The sequence below is a fragment of the Falco naumanni genome, chromosome 5 (genome assembly GCF_017639655.2).
Source record: "Falco naumanni isolate bFalNau1 chromosome 5, bFalNau1.pat, whole genome shotgun sequence".
NCBI lineage: Eukaryota > Metazoa > Chordata > Aves > Falconiformes > Falconidae > Falco > Falco naumanni.
The window spans coordinates 17,889,626-17,908,728 of NC_054058.1; the positions used below are offsets into that span (position 1 = coordinate 17,889,626).

The 19,103-nt window shown below is 41.5% G+C and overlaps 1 protein-coding gene and 1 long non-coding RNA gene across 9 annotated transcripts in view; one reads left to right on the forward strand and one right to left on the reverse strand.

Moving 5' to 3' along the window:
* Window positions 1-413: 413 nt before the first annotated feature.
* Window positions 414-19,103, reverse strand: part of ABCC9 (ATP binding cassette subfamily C member 9) — a 73,952-nt gene continuing 55,262 nt past the window's right edge. For 6 of the 8 annotated variants that reach the window (XM_040596061.1, XM_040596062.1, XM_040596066.1 and 3 more), the window contains 11 exons: window positions 17,683-17,775; window positions 14,910-15,012; window positions 12,413-12,514; window positions 9,464-9,584; window positions 8,342-8,472; window positions 7,678-7,756; window positions 4,612-4,720; window positions 4,292-4,395; window positions 3,449-3,582; window positions 3,021-3,083; window positions 414-842 (listed from right to left, as the gene is read on the reverse strand). In XM_040596061.1, coding sequence (XP_040451995.1) covers window positions 705-842; window positions 3,021-3,083; window positions 3,449-3,582; window positions 4,292-4,395; window positions 4,612-4,720; window positions 7,678-7,756; window positions 8,342-8,472; window positions 9,464-9,584; window positions 12,413-12,514; window positions 14,910-15,012; window positions 17,683-17,775 — 1,177 coding nt within the window. In that variant the 3' untranslated portion in view covers window positions 414-704. Of the gene's footprint in view, window positions 843-1,656; window positions 1,837-3,020; window positions 3,084-3,448; window positions 3,583-4,291; window positions 4,396-4,611; window positions 4,721-7,677; window positions 7,757-8,341; window positions 8,473-9,463; window positions 9,585-12,412; window positions 12,515-14,909; window positions 15,013-17,682; window positions 17,776-19,103 lie in introns of all 8 variants that reach the window. The other 2 variants (XM_040596067.1, XM_040596060.1) reach the window with 1 other exon arrangement.
* On the forward strand, window positions 15,069-16,779 carry LOC121089126. The gene is made up of 2 exons (XR_005828138.1): window positions 15,069-15,390; window positions 16,251-16,779. It is a non-coding gene; the product is annotated as an uncharacterized LOC121089126 (long non-coding RNA).

The window sequence follows — 19,103 nt, forward strand, 5'->3', positions numbered from 1 at the left end:
TTATAGGATGATTGGCATCTTTGACTGAAGAAATTCTTCAGGACAAATACGGATTTAGGAACTGACTGTAGGGATTAGCCACCGCTGCACTGAAAAATAGTATTGTGACAACTGCAGTGTGCTAACGAAAGTGGAGGACAGGAAGAATTTCCTTATTTCTGATGACATTCCTTTCCCTCTTTTACTGCTCCTCCACTATGACTTGGAGAGCAACATTTATGCCTTTGGAATGCAGCAGATTGCCCCAAGCGTTATAGGTTTGGATTTGTTCGTTTTTTTTTTTTTTTTCCCTCTGGGGACAGAATGCTTCTGGGCATCTCTCGTTTCCTTAACAAACGGCACAATTTGATTGCTGGTTCCAGCATAAGATATGCAGTTTATAAGAACGGTGCATTGTTTGGCTCTCTATAAAAGAAAATAAAGTCACTAAAAAGTTTAAGGGAAATGCCAAATTTCCAGGAAATAAAAACCTCTTCCTTTGTGTGTGCGTATGTGAGTGTGTGTGACGTTTAATAGATTTTGAATGAAGTGACATTTGTATTGCTTTGAGGCATACATGTATTGCAATAGGTTTTATTATTTTGGAAGATGGAAGTGTGAAGAAGCTCTAAAAAAAAAATGATAAAAGTGATGTTACATTGAATAGAAAATATTTGCATTTCATTTGTTTAAAAATAAGCTATTAAAATGCATCATGCAATTCTTCACATGTCAGCCCGGACAAATGATGCAAATATGCCGTCTTCTTGAGAGAGTAGGTTCTCAGGCGTATCATATTCTAGAATGTTTCCTCTCTTCATGACGATGACCAGGTCTGCAGTTAGGATGGTGTGAACTCGATGCTGCCATAAAGAAAAGCATACAAAAGTTTCCATTATGATAATCCTCCCTGCAGTTCATTAATGGGCCTAATGCAGGGCATTCCGAGTTGGTGAAAGGCTATCCTTGTTTACAGCGGCGTTTGGGGTGGGTGCTTGTACTAGATCTTTCATCTGAAGAGATCTCCAATTACTTCACAGCCTCTGCTGCCAAGCCCAAAAATACTTAAGCCTGCACGTCACTTTCAGTCTGCCAGTTGCCCTTACGGGTAGCACAGCTGTCAGAATAAATCCTACAGCATCACTGAGATACATCTTCCCCTTTAGGAGATATAGGTAAGAAACATCCTGGGTATGCCTGTGTTGTCAGGTGGCTTAGCATCCCGTGCGCTCCTTGGTCTCCGTACCCCGACTGCCTACTCTGCATCTGTCTTAGGGCACTCCTGGGCTGTCTCCTTCTGTCAATGAATTGGTTCCCTCTGAGATTAAATCTGAGTGTGCTACAGGCAATAGTTTAGCCCCACAGGCAACAGGGATGCAACCAGGCTGAGTTCGGTTTCAATGCCACATGAATACAGCCAGTCAGGTATAGACAAGACGCACCCCAAAAGTGTCTATGCTGGCTGAAAGTGAGGGATTACTTTATGAGGTGGATGCCTTTGACATGCTAGATTTAATGTTAGCTGCATGTCTAAGCGTTAGTTAAATATGATTAGCATAGTCGTGAAGTTAAAACAAACCCAGGAACCACACAATAAACACCTTCTTGCACTGTCATCTCAGAAGCTGTACAGTAGAAAGGAAGCAGAGTGAAAGGAAACTAAAGAGGTAAGAATACCAAAGAGCCAGAGGTCTCGTGAACAGTGTGGACTGAGAGAGTCTACTTGTTAGTCTTCACCAAAGTGGTGAACAGGCCGTCCTCTTTGAGGAGTAAGTTTGAGGCAGTGTCACATTCAACTAGAAAGCCCTCAGAAAGGACGAGGACAATATTGGCATCCAAGATGTGAGATACGCGATGCTGGAAAAAAGAAAAGAAAAACAGGTGGGTGAAGGAAGGATCAGCCATGAATGAAGACAGGAAGAAAATGAAGCCAGCTCTGTGAGGAAAGCTAAATAATATTTTGTTTATATATATATATATAAAAATAATAATATGTGCTATTTTGTTTGAAACACTGACTTTGGAAAGGCAAAGCAGTAGAAAAGTGAGATTCCCGTCAGAAGGACAATACTGAAAATTTGAACAACATGTAACTGAAGGAGAACATGCTTACCACTAGCATCTTCAGCATTTACACATCCAAGAATCTTAGAGCCTATTGCAAATGAGCTGGGTTAAGTGGTTTGCCTGACACAAACTCGTCACTGACAGACTTGAAACCAGAGTCCAGGAGGCATAACTAATCTTTAACCGCAGGACTGGATTCCAGACAATGCAAATGAAGCAGCTGTTGAAACGCATATTTATCTTGTGGATAAAACATCTGTTTGTTGAGTAAACCTGCTGTCACAAGGTGGAACTATTCTTAATGGTATCCACCATATGTATGCGCATGTGTATGCACGTATATATATGCACAGATATATGGAACTTTTGGGCACTAGAAATCGCAGGAAAATGGGAAAAAATATCATAAAAGCATAGTTGAACAGATATTAATATTTGAGCAATTCCCATTGATTCCAGTTAATTTATGATAAAAATCATAAACCCAACTTTTTATTCTGAAAGAGAGCAAAGATAATCCAACTTGAGAAACCACCCAAAAAGGTTTTGAAATCTCATTTCCTTGTATAAATTCATGGCATGATTGTAGACACTATAGAGGCAAAATTAAAATCTAGGTTTTGACACAAGTTTCAATAATGGTTTAACCCATGGGTTTGGCTTCATTTTTTTTGTGAGAATGACTTCAAATTTTCTTGGAGGCAGTGTCGATGCTGAAGTTCCCTGTGAAATCCTTTTTCAGATCTAAGTGTTTTAGTTTGTCCCACTTGATAGCAAGATAGCATTTACTGCAAAATTTCAGGTTGATAGTATGGGTCTTGACCTTTTGTAGTGTCTGAGAATATTCTGACCTTGTGTTTTAATTTTATTTTGTTAATTTTTTTAGTTTTATAGAGTGATGTTTAACTGGTGAAAGGCAAGATTAACTGTGTGAGGAACAGGGAAAGAGAGCATTTGCTGGCATCAATACTTACTGCTATTGTTACAACTGTGCGGTCTGCAAAGGCAGTCATCACAACCTTCTGCAAAATGTTTTCCTATCAAAGGAAAAGGCTTACTTAGTTACTTCATTTTTTTACATTTGAATTCATATGTCTTCAGGCACATAGGAGAGGGGATCATATTCCATACTATCTCTGATCTGCACACCAGATTCTCAGTAACAAAATGCCACACCTATGAAAGCAGGGATTTTCTAAAACATTTCATTATGTCTTTTTTCCCCTCACCATAGGCATCAGTCCCCAAAATACATCAACATCAACCGCTGAAACCAAACACAAGAGAAAAGCAAGAAAGCTGTCATTTTTTCCTGCTAAAGAGATCTCATGGTTGACTTTTAGGGAAGATGCCTCTTATCCTAGTAGGTCCATGCATTGATGGTGCTACTTGCTATACTTACTGTGGCCATGTCAATAGATGCTGTGGCTTCATCCATGATAAGAATGCTACTCTTGCGGACAAAGGCTCGGGCCAGGCAGAAGAGCTGCCTTTGCCCTACACTGAAGTTCTCTCCTCCTTCTGTGACCATTGCATCTGTAATAAAATTAGTTATTCTGAATGTTGTGCTACTTAAACGCTGTATGTTCATGCAGTCAGGACCCAGTGACTTTGAGTGGACACTATGAAAGTCCTGCTTGTGCCCTATTCCAAGGTCAAGCAAAATCCCTGTAAAAGCCATTAAGTTGACTGAACACTGGAATGGAATGGTAGCAAGAAAAGTAAGCACAGCTTCTTGGGAAAGGAACACTATATCATCAAGCAAATGGTTGGTACAAATAGCTAGCAAATCTGGTAGGCTGCAGGATAATATTCTCGTAAAATGAAATACACTTAATATGGAAGGAACTATGTGAGTTTCCTTCATAGACCAGATCTGAAATTTTAAGGAAAATGCTCTGTCAGTGTTCTAGACAAAAGCTACAGCTCTGCTGGCAGAGCCAGACTCTGCTGAAGGTGTGAAGGTAAAATGGCTCCTTTTTAACTCTTTGCTGATTAGTCACCCCACTACGATGCTGAGGTGCTGCAGGATTTTTCTGCAATGAGTGGAAAACCAGACTACTCTTCAGCTTTTTAGTAGGAATATTCTCTCTAGCATAGAGACAGAAAATTCATTAGGTGCCTGTTAACTGCTACATGATAGTTCAGTGTGTAAGATCCCATGTATCTATTTACATGTGTGCATGCTCATGCATTCACAATTTCATTATTGGCCTATGTTCCCAGAGACTTGGTTCAGACATACCAAGGCCTCCTGGCAATGACTTGACCATGTTCTTCAACTGAGCAATCTCCAAAGCTTCCCAGAGCCTATCATCAGTGCACTTGCATTCTGGATCCAAATTAAAGCTGCAAAAAAACCCATAACAGGAGTCTTGTTACTGCAATGACAGTTCATCCAGGCCTTCTGCAAAGGAACATTTTAGCATTGCGTATGCCACTTGACATCCCTTGGACAGACCGTGACAGAGCTAGAAAGGTTCCTTCCCTTTTCCATCCCATCCAGTGCCCATCACAAACACACCACGCAATGCTGCTTGTCACCCACTGCTGGTATACACCTACCGGATGGAGCCACTGAACAATATTGGATCCTGGAGAATAATGGAGAGTCGGGAACGGAGAGTATGAAGAGGCAATTTGCTGATGTCTATTCCATCAATCACTATCCTCCCTGTTTAAAACAACATGCAGAAGACATGTGAAGGAATTGCACAAAGCACGTGATCTGCAGGTAGTGGACAGAAAGATAAACCAGCTGGTTTGGGCTGGGCTCCAGATGATGTGCCTCTGTGATCTCAGCACTATCATATAAACTGGGGCAAGGTGAAGGTGTGTAGTAACACAAGCCAGAGGGAAGCCAGCTTATTAGTGACGCTGTTGCCTTGCTCTCTTTCTCCCCCAGCCCCCAAAGGAAATACATGGCTTCCATGCTATGTGATTAATGATAGCACCAGAAAGATGATTTATTATGGGGCAACCTGAACTTTGCAGTGAGAGGGAGAACAAGAGCAACTGATGTAATGAGCCATTTCCTGCGCCTTTCTCTGTTCCCCTTGACTTTAACAGTGTCAGAAGATCTACACTTTGAGATTGTGCACAACTTCCTTTGCATAATATATGTATGTATCTGCAATACATACATGAGGATCCAAAACTATCCTTCGAACTCTAGAAGGAATGGGGTAGCATTAACTTTTTATCAAGACGCAGATCAGAAAAACAAAAAGGGTGTCCTACTCCAAGGCATTTTAATACCATTCATGCTGCTTCCTACAGCTTCATTTACGTATTTGGTTGTGAATTAGCCACATACTGTTCTGCTAGCATAAGATTACTGGAAGCAGTCACATTAATCACTCCTTAACCCAGTAGTTCATTCCCCAACAAGAAGTTGCTGCAACAGCTGGGATACTTAGTAAAGTTATAGGATTTTTCCTTTTCTAGTCACTACTTCAGGTCAATGAGCATATGGATCTCATCTGAAAATCTGATTTATGATGTGTTGGGTGTGGTAACTGCTGATATTCAGGCGAGGGAGATGGGGGAAACACAAGAGAAACTGGTTGGCTGCTCTGTAAGTAGAAGATGGTGAGAAAGGCAGAAGGAATCTCTTCCCTTGAATCCTCAAACAAAAGCCAGGAACTACTGACCCCATTGACTTTCCCTGGACACAGAAACTTCCTCTGTGTTATGGGGAAGGGATGGACCAGGGTAAATGGAATGAGGATATGGTAAGGGGTATTTTCATCAGGCTCACTTCTGCTCTTTCCCTGTGGATTACTTCACTGGGCAGCTGCACTCCACCCTGTGAAGTATCTAACTTCATCAGTTCTGTCTCCCAACAGCAAGAACCTCATCGTGAACTGGCAGCTACATGAAGTAATAGCTGTGCCTATATGCCTCTTCTGTCTCTCCCTATCGTCATGATACTGCATTTTGTAGGTTACTCTGTGTGGCCCTATTCCAAAGAAAGACTTAATCCCCACCTAGATGGACTACCAGTAGTCTTGTGTTTTTATTAAATGGCCAGAGGAACTAAGATTTCATCTGCAGGGCACAAAGACCAATTGTTTTCAGACTTTCAGAAAGTCTGAATCGGGTCATAAGACTTCAGCATGAGACATCGGTGGTTGCATAAACTTAAGCAGGTCCGTTTATTCACAAATGAGGACATGAGAGACAGCAGAAGGTGAGGTGGACTAAGGAGAGAAAAATTAATATGGCATGCCTTGGGAATAGGGGAATGCATTTTTATTAGAAGCCAGGGTGCTCCAGGAAAAGAAAGGAGCAGATGAGGAGACCTAGGGGAAAAAGTAAATTAACAGAGAAGTTGGGAAACCAGGAAAATAATGAGGGGTGCCCAAGCAAGACAGAAGAGAAATGAGATGTAATTTGAACAGAGGGCAAGCCAAGGGAAACAGTAGAGAACACAGAAAGAGGCAAGAGTAGGGGAATAAAATGGAACACACAAAATTAAAGAAATAAAAGTGGAATAAGGAACCAAGATGGACAACATGAATGAAATCTTGGCTCTGATGAAGTTACATGAAATCTTGTTACATAGCTTTTATTAGAGCCAGGACTCCCAGAAGTGGACCAGCATAGAGGCCAAATACAGGTCTGAGACAGAGATGGATGTGCACGAAGGATAAACAGAGCTTGATTAGAAAAGACTTGGGCATTTCCATTGGGAAAAAATCAGGGATACAGAAGGAAGAGACAAAGAAAAGATACAGAAAGAAGATTAAAGTAGAAGGAAACTTCAAGTTGGCCACAAACATAATTATTATTTGTTTGCACTATTTATTATATATCCAGGAACCCTGGCCATGAATCAGAAACATATTACCATAGCTACATATAGGCACAGAACCACAACAAAAGCAAGTATTAGCTGCATCAGATTTACTTATCCTCCCACATTCTACTGGGGTTTCCCTAGCAAACATTTCATGTGCAATGGCTAAATTAGAAAAGTGGAAATCTTTGAAACAAAAAGATAGCTTTCCAGTAGGTTTCTGTATTCACACAAGAGTGAATAAACATATATGTATTATAAATGCCAGGGTGCATATTGCTGCATAGCAGTTCATGCCAGTTAGCTGGGAGAGTGAAATGCTGCAGGAGTTTTGCTGCTGCAAAATGTTTCCAAAACCTTTAGTAAGTTTCTGCTGTAGCTGTGGGAAACCATAATAAAATAAAATAAAATAAAAAATAAATATCAAGGGAATGGACTTGCTGAGTTCTAGTTTCTATTCTGCTAATATTTTGACAGCTATCATAAGTTAATGCAGTTACTCTTCAGGGAGAAATTTAGAGGCTCCAGAGAGTTGCATGTTTTTTCTTCCTATCTCAAAAATGGCATATTGTTTTGTCAGAGCATACGCAAAAAAATGAAAAAAAAATTTGAAGTATAATGTGTGTGTAACATTTCCTGGAAGAACGAAACGCTACTCACAATAGCACACTTTGTACTTTGAAGGATCAGGCATAACAAGCCTGATTCTAATCAAGTATCTTCTGAGCCAGAGAGCCAGGATAGAAACTATCAAAAAGTCTCCTCACTTTTTCTGAAGAAATAAGGGGGTAGCAGGTCAGGAGTGACAACACACTCCAGTGAAAACTAACCATCAAATATGTCCACCATTCTGAAGAATGCCAAAGACAGGGATGACTTGCCGCTGCCAGTACGACCACAGATCCCAACCTGCAAAAGAATGCAAGATGTTACTTACAGAGGGAAGCTGTAAATCAGACTTGAAGTCCTTTTGGGAAAGCTGGACTGGATGGCCCTGCTGGTGAATAGAAAGTCTCTTCCAAATGGCCAGTGGCAGACACCAGTGAAAAAACAAAATAGCACAGCAAGCACACTCCTCTTTTCTGCTTCTTAGCATCATAAGGACTTGTCCCAGGAACATTTTTGAAGCTTCACCATTTTAACCTGGACTCCAATGACACTGTATACTGAAGTGTGAGATATTGCATTTTTACTCATTTCCAGTCTGGTGTTCATCTACTCTCATCTGGCCACCTAGGCTCACTCTATGCAAGAGAGATGGGCTTGGAAAGAAGTGGGACTCTCAGAAGGAAAACTGATCCCATCCAAGAATAAGGTGTCATCAGTGTAAGTTTCTTGACCCTTGCTCAGGGAGCTCAGAGAAGACCACCAGTGTATACAGCTTTCACTGCAAGTTATTGTTATTCTTGCTCTTCTGCCACCTTAGAAAGGAAAACACACTATGGAAGGATCTGCTCCACTATGGGGATGATAGGCAATTGCTTGACACGATACCTTTTGTCCTGGTTTGATGTATGCCTTAACATGCTTAAGAACAGGCTTCAGGTTGTTTTCATATCGAACACACAAATTTTCAATCTTGATTTCCCCCTCCTGAGGCCAGTCTTTGGGGACTTGAGAGGGATCTGAAAGAGTCAGAGAAAACCCCCGCAAATCAATGCTATCAGAGAGCCACCCTTTCTGACATTCCCCTTTCCCCATCTCTCCTGCTTGGACACCCTCCCTTGAAGCCACTTGAGAAATGGAGTCCCAGTTCCCTGCCAAGGGAGGCTGGGAACTGCCTGGCAGGCACATTAGCACTTAGTTTCCAGATCTCAACACATAAGAAGAGGGCAGAAGCTAAAGTGGCTCTTGGCAATGAAACAGGGGGAAGCCAAATGAGTAGAGAAAAATGTAGTGTCAGCGTAGTGTTAACATGTTCCTCGGTCAGTAACCGGCACAGGAAGGGCAGTGCAAGGAAGGATGTTGTTACTGCCATACAACATGAGCTGTTGACATTATCACAGCTCGTATTTCATCCTGATTTGCAAACGCGCAGCCAGGTTTTGCCTCCAGACTAAGGGGTTTGGCTTTCCAGGAAAGCTTGCTGACCTGCGAGCCTTTTTGGTCTTGCACTTCAAGCACTTCTAAAATATCAACCAAAGTAAATTTGAAATATGTGGAGTACAAACACAACGTGCTGTTCAGGGAAGAGTTGCTGATGTCTGACTGCCAAGGAGACCCTGTCCTGTAGTCCCCATTTGCTGTAAACATCAGAGATTTTGAAGCACGTGACTGATGGCGCATTTCTAATTTTTATCACTTTTTTTTTTTTTTTTTTTCTAAATAGCTACATGTATCTTTTGTTCATCCCATTTATAACTGTGCTCTGCTCTTCTCTGAGTGTACCACAGGGCCATGCTCTGTCTCCCTGGCATTTGGTAGGGTTTTTTTCCTATGTTAACTAGCATGGGCTACACAGCTGCTTTTGGCTATCCTTGCCACTCAGATCACTGGGAGTTCCTACATGCCAATGAGAACAGATTTTGGCCAGAGAGGCTTACATATTTTGCATGATCAAGCCTACTGTGCTTTCACATTACCACATTAAACCCCCAAAAGATTAGAGTGCAATACCCAAGTAGCCATCATAGTTCTCCGACTCCATGTTCAGGAAGCTGTGTACTTTTTTTACTGCACCCATCTGCACCTCCAGATCAGCCAGATTCCTCACGACCCAGTTCAAATAGTTGGTTATCTGCATCACAAAATGAAAACAAGGATAGGGTTCAGCCTTCTCTTGGTTCACCTACCTGTTTGTGAATAAAGGTTAGATAAATCTGTAAAAGCCTTTGGCCTGACTCAATAAAGTGGGTCTCTTATTGATGTTACAACAGTTCAGGACTCGGTGCAACAGCATCAGATATGTAATAAGCCAGCTGTACTCCAACACAAACAACCCTGACATAGCAATTTTGTGCTTCGTAGTCTCATCCTTGTTTTTTGAAGTAGAACTATGGAAAGGTTGTACCTACAGTCTGAAGATGCGACTGATAAAAGGACTCTCTCATTCTCAGCATTGAGTAATCAGTACTGAAAGCCATCTTCTTTAAGCATACAAACACAGAAAAAAAATTGGAAGCGGTGTTTGGAAATAATACATTTTCTAATCTTTCAAAAACTGCAACCAAGGATTAAAAAAGTTCACTATTTTCAAATATATTTAAAAGATCTGATGGGCATTTAATTTTTGTTTCTGTCTGTGAACATTTAGATAATTAATTTCTCTCCGTGGAAAATGTGAGGGTTTGTTAGGGTAGAAATATATGAGAAAAAAAATGTATAATCAGCTCAGTGGTATTTCCTTCTTGGTTTTTATTCCAATTTGTAATGAAAAGGACTTGATCAATAATAAAGTTATTACTTGTAGCAGGTAATAATTGATAATTAGTTGTCTAACAATAGCCAGTATCTTAGACAAACTGATCTCTAGTCAGGACTGACTATTTGAGGCTGAAAATTCTAAAGCAATTTCCTAAACATTTCATAAAAGTACCAGTCTGTATGTAGGTGGTCATATAAAAAAGAAAAATTGATCTTATTAAGAACAGTTGATTGCCAAGCACCTTTAAAAATTGAGGTGCTTTACATACCTGAATAAAGGCTGAGAAACTTAACAGTGACAACATCCTATACCCAAACATGTTCAGAGAAAGGTGTTGCCATTTCTTTGTGGGAGGTTGCTGAATCTGCTAGATAATATTTTTATTACAAATAAATAACCCAGCCTCACTTTTTTTCCACTAACCTAATACTGATGCAGTAGGTGTGCAGTAAATAATTTTCACTGAGATTCAGCAATAACATTTCCTGTCAGTTTAGAGCATTTAGTTGCTTGTGTTATCCTTAACGTAGAATTACTTGAGGGGCTATTATTTCCTCTGTTGCTCAGAAAACCGCTCGTTCGTTGTCCAGCCTTTGAGTCAGGAGGTTATGGAAATGGGAATGGGTATGTTAGCAGATAAGCAAAACACTGCAGAACTGCTGCTTGCGGAGCAGCAGACTGCAATCGTAGATCTTGCAGATTTGATGACACAGCCTGGCATCCAAAAGGCTCTAGCCATTATTTCAACCTTAATCACGGTTGTGCAAGGGAGTTGGCAGTGTTTATACAAGGGGAGAGAATAAGCTTATGGATGTCTACTGTAAACACAATGTTGGTACAAACAGTTTGCTCTCATCCAGGTCCAAATATCAGCCCTCTTTCAGCTTCAAAGAGAAATGACACAAAAACCTATGTCAGGGGACACAGGCAGTGGTCCAACTGCCTTCAAAATTTAATCAGTATTATTGTGGGGCAGGAGACAGGCAGGTAATCACTTGTGAATACTGCAATTTTCCCTCTGCTATGCCAGACTTCAACCCATGGCTAATTTACATGAGTGATCTGTTTGCAAATATAGACTAAATATAAAGAAGCCAAAGACGATGCAGACACCCTGATGCTTCCAGATCTCTGCTAATGAAGCAGGATTACCAGGAACGTTTTCAGAGTGAAGCTGAAGCACTGGGACTGATTCTCAGCTGCTGGCAGATTCTCACACTGCTGCAACAGCAGCACAAAGGGGATATAAGGCCACGCTAAGGCAGCTGCTGAGAACTTTCTGTTGTAACCATGGGCTCACCAGTGTTTACACGCAAAGCCAAATCTCAGTGTTAGACTCATACCCATACCCCTCCCTCATACCAGCGCCATAAAGCAGCTAGAATTTTGCCGTGCAAGCCATGATTTCAAAAATTCTTCCTGCCACTATCCTCACCCTGCTTTTGACCCCACTCTTGTGGTTAATTCAGATCTTTCTACTCTCTATGGTGATTGTACTCTGTGCTCATGATGCACTCTCAACCTCTCTTATTGCCTAGTAGGCTAAACCACTGTTCCTTCTCCATGACTCAGATCAAATAGCTCAGTGCTAATGATAGCGTCAAAATGATCCAGCTAGCATGCCACCAAAACCTTGTCATTCCTAATCCCATCTCCTCTGCTTTCCTACTGCTACCTGTCGTGATGAACCATGCCTACCAGCCCCAAAGGTCCCAATTCCCAAATCCATTCAGAATTGCATGGACAATATCGGGCATCTGAGTAGCTTCCTCCAAAGGCAGAACTGGTATTTCTGGTCCTTCAGCAATTATTTTATTTGGCCTTTGGTTAAAGATTACCCAGGTTATGACAGTCTGTGGAATAGTATTTTCTGACAGGTTTTGCCATACACAGGCAGAACCAACACTAAGTTGTGCAAAACAGAGTGCACAGCAGGTCCTCTTACGCACTTTTAATTTTCCTGCTCTGCTTGGGAGCACGCAGGGCCTGGGAATGGTTGTGTTTTTCTAATTGGCTCATAAAACCTGAAGCAAGTCCAAGTTGTCCTGAACTTTCTCAGCTTTGGCTTGAATCCATTATTTGCAAGATTGTTTTTTTCAAGATTAAGAAAGCTGGAAGATAACCATGTATATGTATTTTTTAGAATATTATAAAACTAATACCTTGGTCTGAAAGTTCTTATGCATTGCCTCGGTACGTACCGTCAGAGCGTACAGGAGACCCAGCCCCACAAACCCTGAGTGAGGCCCTTCGGTGATGGAAGTGACAGCCGCAGTCAGAACAATACAAGCACCGAGGTAATCCTGTAACGAGAAAGAGGGGAAAAGAAAGATTCTAGGTAACACTGAAATGCAGCAACAAGAAAATCGACTTAATTGTAGAGGAGGTTCACTTGACTGAGGATTATTTCTAACAACTACACCTAGTCCTTAATTCTGGTTTGTTTTTCCTGGAAAAGGTCAGGGGTTATGGTGCCCAACCTGAAACACTCTAAAGGAATTTGCTCAATACAAGTGTAACAGGCCAGTATTTTCTACAAATCCATTTGGGCTAGGGTATCTGGCAGTGGCCACCCCAAAAAAGAGCAGGTATCAAAAAATCTAATGAGCACACAAACAAAAATTCAAATAATAAGAATGGCATAACAATGACACCTCTAATTCCTAACACTAAAACAAATCAATTTCACTCTCTCCATTCTCCTTCAATTCTTGTCAAGCATGGGTTTGCCTCCCTAAAAAAGAGGAGTATCAGTGACTTCACAAAGTCCTTGAAGAATTTTGGTAGAATTTATACAGAATTTATATAGAATTCATGCACATGTTTTTCTGGCACAAGTGGGCAGACTGACATACTGTGTCTACGTCATGCAATGGGACACTGTGCGTGGTGAAGGCATCCCTATGCCTGCTATACACTCACAGCCTGCAGTGAAACACCATGCTGGTGTTGGCAGTGTGGACTCTGAAAGCAGCACAGCTGTGTAGTTGTGGTGCTGCAAATGGGCTACTAAGCCTTGCTCCTGCCACAGCACTTCGAGTTTCAGAGTGGTTCCGTGGTAGGTACCTGAAGGATCTCAGCTCTGTTGCATGGTGATGACGTGCTTTACAGAAACTGCAGTGTAGGCTGTATTAGAAAGATCTGACTTCTCACAAGCTTTGCAGGAGCTTGAACCCATCCTCTTGATTGGTACCTCAGTTTTGTAGTGAATGCCACATGTGATCTCATGTAGTTGTCAAGGTGTCTGATTCATGAGACTGCTGGTATTCCCACTCTCCCACTGCTCCCTGCATTATATTTATTTTGGATTACAGAGTTAGCATTTTCCATGCATTTTTTTCCTTCTGTCTGATAATATCCTGCCTGGAATCTGTCCTGAGATTTGAAATGAGGGCTGCCTGGTTCATCTGTCTGCAAAAAGTGTTGATGAGCAGATGACAGACTCAAACTTAACATCTACAGGAAGTAGATGCACAATGGTCTTGAGTCTCCATCGGCAGCTGGGACAGGATTTCAAAGTTGCTATTAAATCCTACAAACTTTTGAGTAATCTTAGTACCACTGTGCCATTAGGCAGAGCTAAATGATCCATCCCTTGGCAAGACCACATTATTTCTAATGCTATGATGAAGCGACGCATATTCTTGGATCAAATTAATTCCGCGTGTAAACAAGTCTAAGACTGTGAGACATTAACAGGCACTGCCAGAGCTTATTCCAGGACTGGCTGTTGCTCTGTTATTTATCTGTCTTTGATTTGAAAGCAAGTTCATCTGGATCTTGGGTGCTGTAGGAAGCTGAAAGCTTCACGCACATGGGAAAGCTTTGCCATCACAAGAAAGAGAGCACAACTTCGTTGCTCAGCCGGCGTACCAGGAAATGAAGGTGAGGATACAGGCTTTGATGTGAGGATTAATCATGCCTGTTACTATTTGTGTCTAGCAGAATCAGGTCACTGCTCTGTTTATTCACTGCTCTTTCAGTGTCAGATGAATGAGGAAATCACAGTGACTTTACTTGCCTCTTCTTGCCTTGCAGACCAGGACAGTTCCTCATGTGCTGTCCCTGGCGAGTCTCCCGCAAAGCCAGTCTCACTAGCAGCAGCTGCATTGTGCCCTACTGTCAAATGTTTTTCAGCTGGAGTCTAGTTCTGCGATCTTTCATGATACTGAGCAGTAAAATCATATACACTACGGCCTTACAGCTGCAGTAAGGGCACTGTGAAGGAGGGGTTTAAATTAGAGCTGTAGGATTAAACCTGTTGCTGGGGAGATACCTCAGGGCCTGGAAGCTCAGCGGTGCCTAAAACAGCCCTGGCAGAATGACGGCACAGTTCACCAAGCTACTAAAAAGCCATGCTCTGCTCTGAGAGCAGTTCCTGCTGCTGCAGGTCGGCAGAGGCTGCACAGTAGTAGAGCAAGCCTTATTTCAAGTTATGTAAATGTTTGCTCTTGCACTCTCTTCAGATGCTAGACATCACAACAGCAAAAGATGAGGGAGACTAGTATTTTCTCACTCCTGGCCAAAAAAGCTGAAAAAACCCTATGGGTTTAACATAAACAATCCCGATCTATTTTAAGGAACAGTGTGTATAATCTCATCCCAAGATTAATTCTTGTTACTCTCTTCTCTGCATCAGGCAAGTCTCTGTTTGCTTCCAAGGTTTCAAAACCATGGCTGGGATGAAACTGAACGTACCGTCCTGACCTCTAGCCATCTGTTGGCAGCTGACAGAAATAAGTAGGCAATGTTGTTCGTGTCTGTTAGTTCCAGCATACGTTGTTTAAATCTGGCTTCATGCCTGCCAAGAGCAAAGTTGTTACATTACAACACATTACACACTCATACACAAAAGGATGAAGCATTAAACTCCTCTCTCCCTCCTCTGCTCCCAAACCAAAACTTTTTGCCCTTCTGCTTTTGCCAAACTTTGGGTTAAAACCTCTTCCCTATGGACCTGTACCGGCTGCCAGCGCTTTTCTTAACCAGGCAGAGCTACACATACTATGGCGAGGCATTTGTTGGACAAACAGTTATATTGGACTAGATTTTGGATCAGAGCCTGTCCCCTCAAAGAGACTGAAATGCCAGGGTGCTAGGGACAGGTTTTACTTCCCAGAGCACATCTGCTTTTACAGCTGTGGACAGTGGCTGCTGCTGCTCTTCACTCCTCTCACAGGTGAGTGCTGCCATGGCCCCCTGTTTCTTCCTCATAAACCACTGGCAAGAGCAGAGGGCTCACCTGTCAGCTTAAAATCTGAGTTCAGAAGGTACCCAGCCAGCTGCAGGAGTCTTCAACAAGTTTCAACTAATGCAGACTGTAGATCGATCAGCAGATCAATACCTGTCACATACTCAGCCTAGTTGTTTTCTCAGCCAGTCACACATTACCTAAGCAACTCGAAAAACTACAGTGAGGGAGAGCTCTAGATCATTTCTGCATTAGAAAAATGAGCAGTGCTACCTCCACTGTCACTTGTTTCTCTCTCCCCCATGTAATGCCCATAACGTTTACAAACCAGTGCAAGGACATCGGCATGCCTAAGAGCCGAGGTACACTTTGGGAGGGGAGGGGGAAATCCCTGCTGGTGTAAGTGTATTACATTCATGCACCTTGCCTACTTTGGGTATGGGCTGTGGTCAGAGGCTGTTTCATGTTCTACTGTCTGTTAAATACCCTCACTTGAGTAAACTAGCTGAACTTTATTCAGCAGCTTAGCATCTGTTTTATCATCGCAAGCCCTTCCATTTCAAAGTCTCAGGGTCCTGCTGTGAAGCACCTGTAACCCCTGCTCTGCCAGAAACTTCTTTCTTTTTTTGGTTTGTTTTGCCTTTTCCCACTGATACTTCATTTCCCTCTGCACAGCTTGTAAACATGGCAAGTAACCTCCCCAAAACAGCAACTGGTAACAGTAATGACACGGGGAGGAGCAAAGATGCACTGACTATTCCGCTCATCTCCCTTTCTGGCAGCAAAACTCCTGTTTTCCTAATGGAAAATCTGACATGCTCAATCTGTATCTTTTCATCTACTTCCAGCTCATCTTCTGGACAGTTTTAGACTTTTATCCTGTCAGATGACAAACAGTAAAGGTCACCGAAATTGCTTCCTAATTCAACTGTACTGCTTTGTGGTAAGTTATGTGAGGAGCTGGAACACGCTGAACTCAAGCTGCAGAGAATAACAGGACTATTAGCAAGTAAGAGCTTGCTGACAAAAACTGCTGGAGACTTCAGGTTTGGTTGACAGTGAAGCACAGAGAAATGAAATAGCTTTAATTAGCACCAGAGATCCTAGAAAACTCAAGTGATGGTAACAATGCATAGTCCTTCCTTAGGGCTGCCTTCTGCTTTCTGCCATCCAAGCCCACACTGACTTTCTGTAAGGTAAAGAAGAGTTGATCAACTCCCAAGAAGTTCTAAGATCCTTCACCTTTCTCAGGAGATAACACGATGAAAGGCTACTCTGAACCTCTCAAGAAGCACGCAGCACACATCAGCATCAGCACTTAATAATGACTTACTGTTTCAATATGTCATTCTGGTTGATAAAGCTTGTTAAAATATTTGTTGTTGACCACTGGCTCACATCCCTTCCACACAGCAATGTCTTCGCTTGTCCTGCCACAGTCCTGACTGAAGCACTCTGTACTAACAGCTTAGGTTTGAAAGCTAGCTTGAAGTGATGAAACAGTTTCAAGCTGATCAAATAGGTGTGTAAATAGCATTGCAGTGAGATCTGCGCTGGTTTGAAATCCTACATTGTGCAGAATGAGTGCAAGTTGTGCTTATTGGGGAGCAACATCAAGCTGGCACTTTGATAGTCATGCTAGATGTAATGTAGCGAATATACGAGGAGAATTTGGTCTATATTTCGTTCGTAAGTAGAGAAAACAATGGAAAGCATGCAAAGTTGGAAAAATTCTCTGAATCTTCTGGAATGTATTTTTCAGTTTTGATTGACAAAGCTAATTTTTACAATATTAAGATCAAGTTCCGTTCTGCTGTAGTTTTCTCACAAAGTCTCTCTAGTTGCACACCCACTTTCAGCTGGAGAGTGCTACAATGATGTTCCCTGCCTGCGGAGTGGGATAAATACAGAAATGTTTCAGGGGCACCTGGATAGCACAGCCTGTAGGATACAGCAGGGGGGCTGGAGGAGTGGTACCTGTGCCTGCCAGGTAAGGCATAGTTAAACTAGACACCATGAATGTTGAAATATCATATCCTAAAAAAGTCATCATCTTTAATTCAGCAAAGAACCAATGCAGATAAATTAGTATGTCGCTGAAAATATGCACAAGTGTTTAGAGGGAGGGCAAAGGAACAGGAAAACAAAATCTCTTCCCTTTTTTGAGATGGCTTAATTAAAATCCACCAAATCCAACAATTTGCCCTCAGACATGCTCCTAGCAAGCTGCATAGGCCAGACCAAAACCCAGGCCTCCCTCTCATCATTTGTTTTACTGACCTGAATGCTCTAATGGTGGTGAGACCCTCAGCTGTCTCAGAGAAGTGACAGAGTAAAGGCAGCTGGGTGCTGTCATCAAGTTCCTGGAGATCCCTGGCAATACAAAAAACAACAGCCAGCCATTACAATGTGAACACCTCTGTCTGTAGAAATTATACCGCATAACAGACAAGAATAGGCATTTTACACATTGCACATATTCTTTTCAGGATCATGCAAAACAGTATTTTTATAGTATAGAAAAACTGCAGCATGAGGATATCACATTTCTCTCTGGCCGTAGGAGCCTCTGCATCATCTCCCAGCCACCTCCGTGTTCTAGCGTTTGGTCACAACTAAGCTGCTCTTTGTCCCACAGTGATAATGACACGATAATGTCTGTTCTGCATAAAAATCTGCTGTCCGTTTTAGCCAGATCCTAATTACCTTTTATTCTCAAACATTCAAGTTTATTAATATAATTAATATAATTAATATAATTAACTTAAGTGCAGAACAGTTGATTTTAAACTTTATAGCATGTTATTTGTGGCTTTTACATCAGGTATAAAACAGAGTTTGCCTATCTGCAAGTTTATCTGTTTTATTGCAACTGTATCAGCTGCAAAGGGGGCCTTTCCACACAAACCTTGCCTCATTTACAGTATCTGTAAGTACCACAACGTGCTGAATGTAAAATATGAGAGACTACTCCAGACCTTCTATTTGTAGTGCTAACGCTACCACATGGGTTGAAATAGAGACAGCGCTGACAGAGAAAGAATATGAATGATAAATTTCCTCAATTATTCAGCAATGGTATTTTCAAGACCTGCATGGAGCAATGATAAAAGTCTAAAAAGTTCCAGTCTCCTGAAACAGGAATGTTTTCCAAACCATAGAGACAAATACATCTTTCTGTAATGCTCTGCATAGCAGCCAGTTGTATAAACAGAAGAAAGACCATATCATTAGATAATTAAACTCTTTATCAAAATCCTACTGTGCTTGCACACTGTATTAGATAGGTCAGAAGAAATAACTACTCCATGATGCTGAATGTTACAGTATACAGAACCAAATTTGCTGCTTATGTTTTGATGATAAATATGCTATCATTCAAATTTATGATGGAAAATACACATTAGTTTTTGAGAGATGTAATGGAAAATACAACAAAGAGTCAAAGCGCTGCAAGAAATACTGTAAATATTTGCATTTCTAAAAATTAGTGAAGCTTATATGCCTGGGAAGTACTGCATGCAAGTAAGTTATAAATACTGGCTGAAGCTATTCCTTCAGCCTATGTTTCCCAGGACTGTTTTTTCTAGAAATTAATTGTATTTATGAATTTCTATTGTGGACTGAAAGAACACAAGTCAACCCTAAATGCCCCACAAGTGTTTTAAAAAAGTTTAATTTAAATAGTTATAAAAAAACCC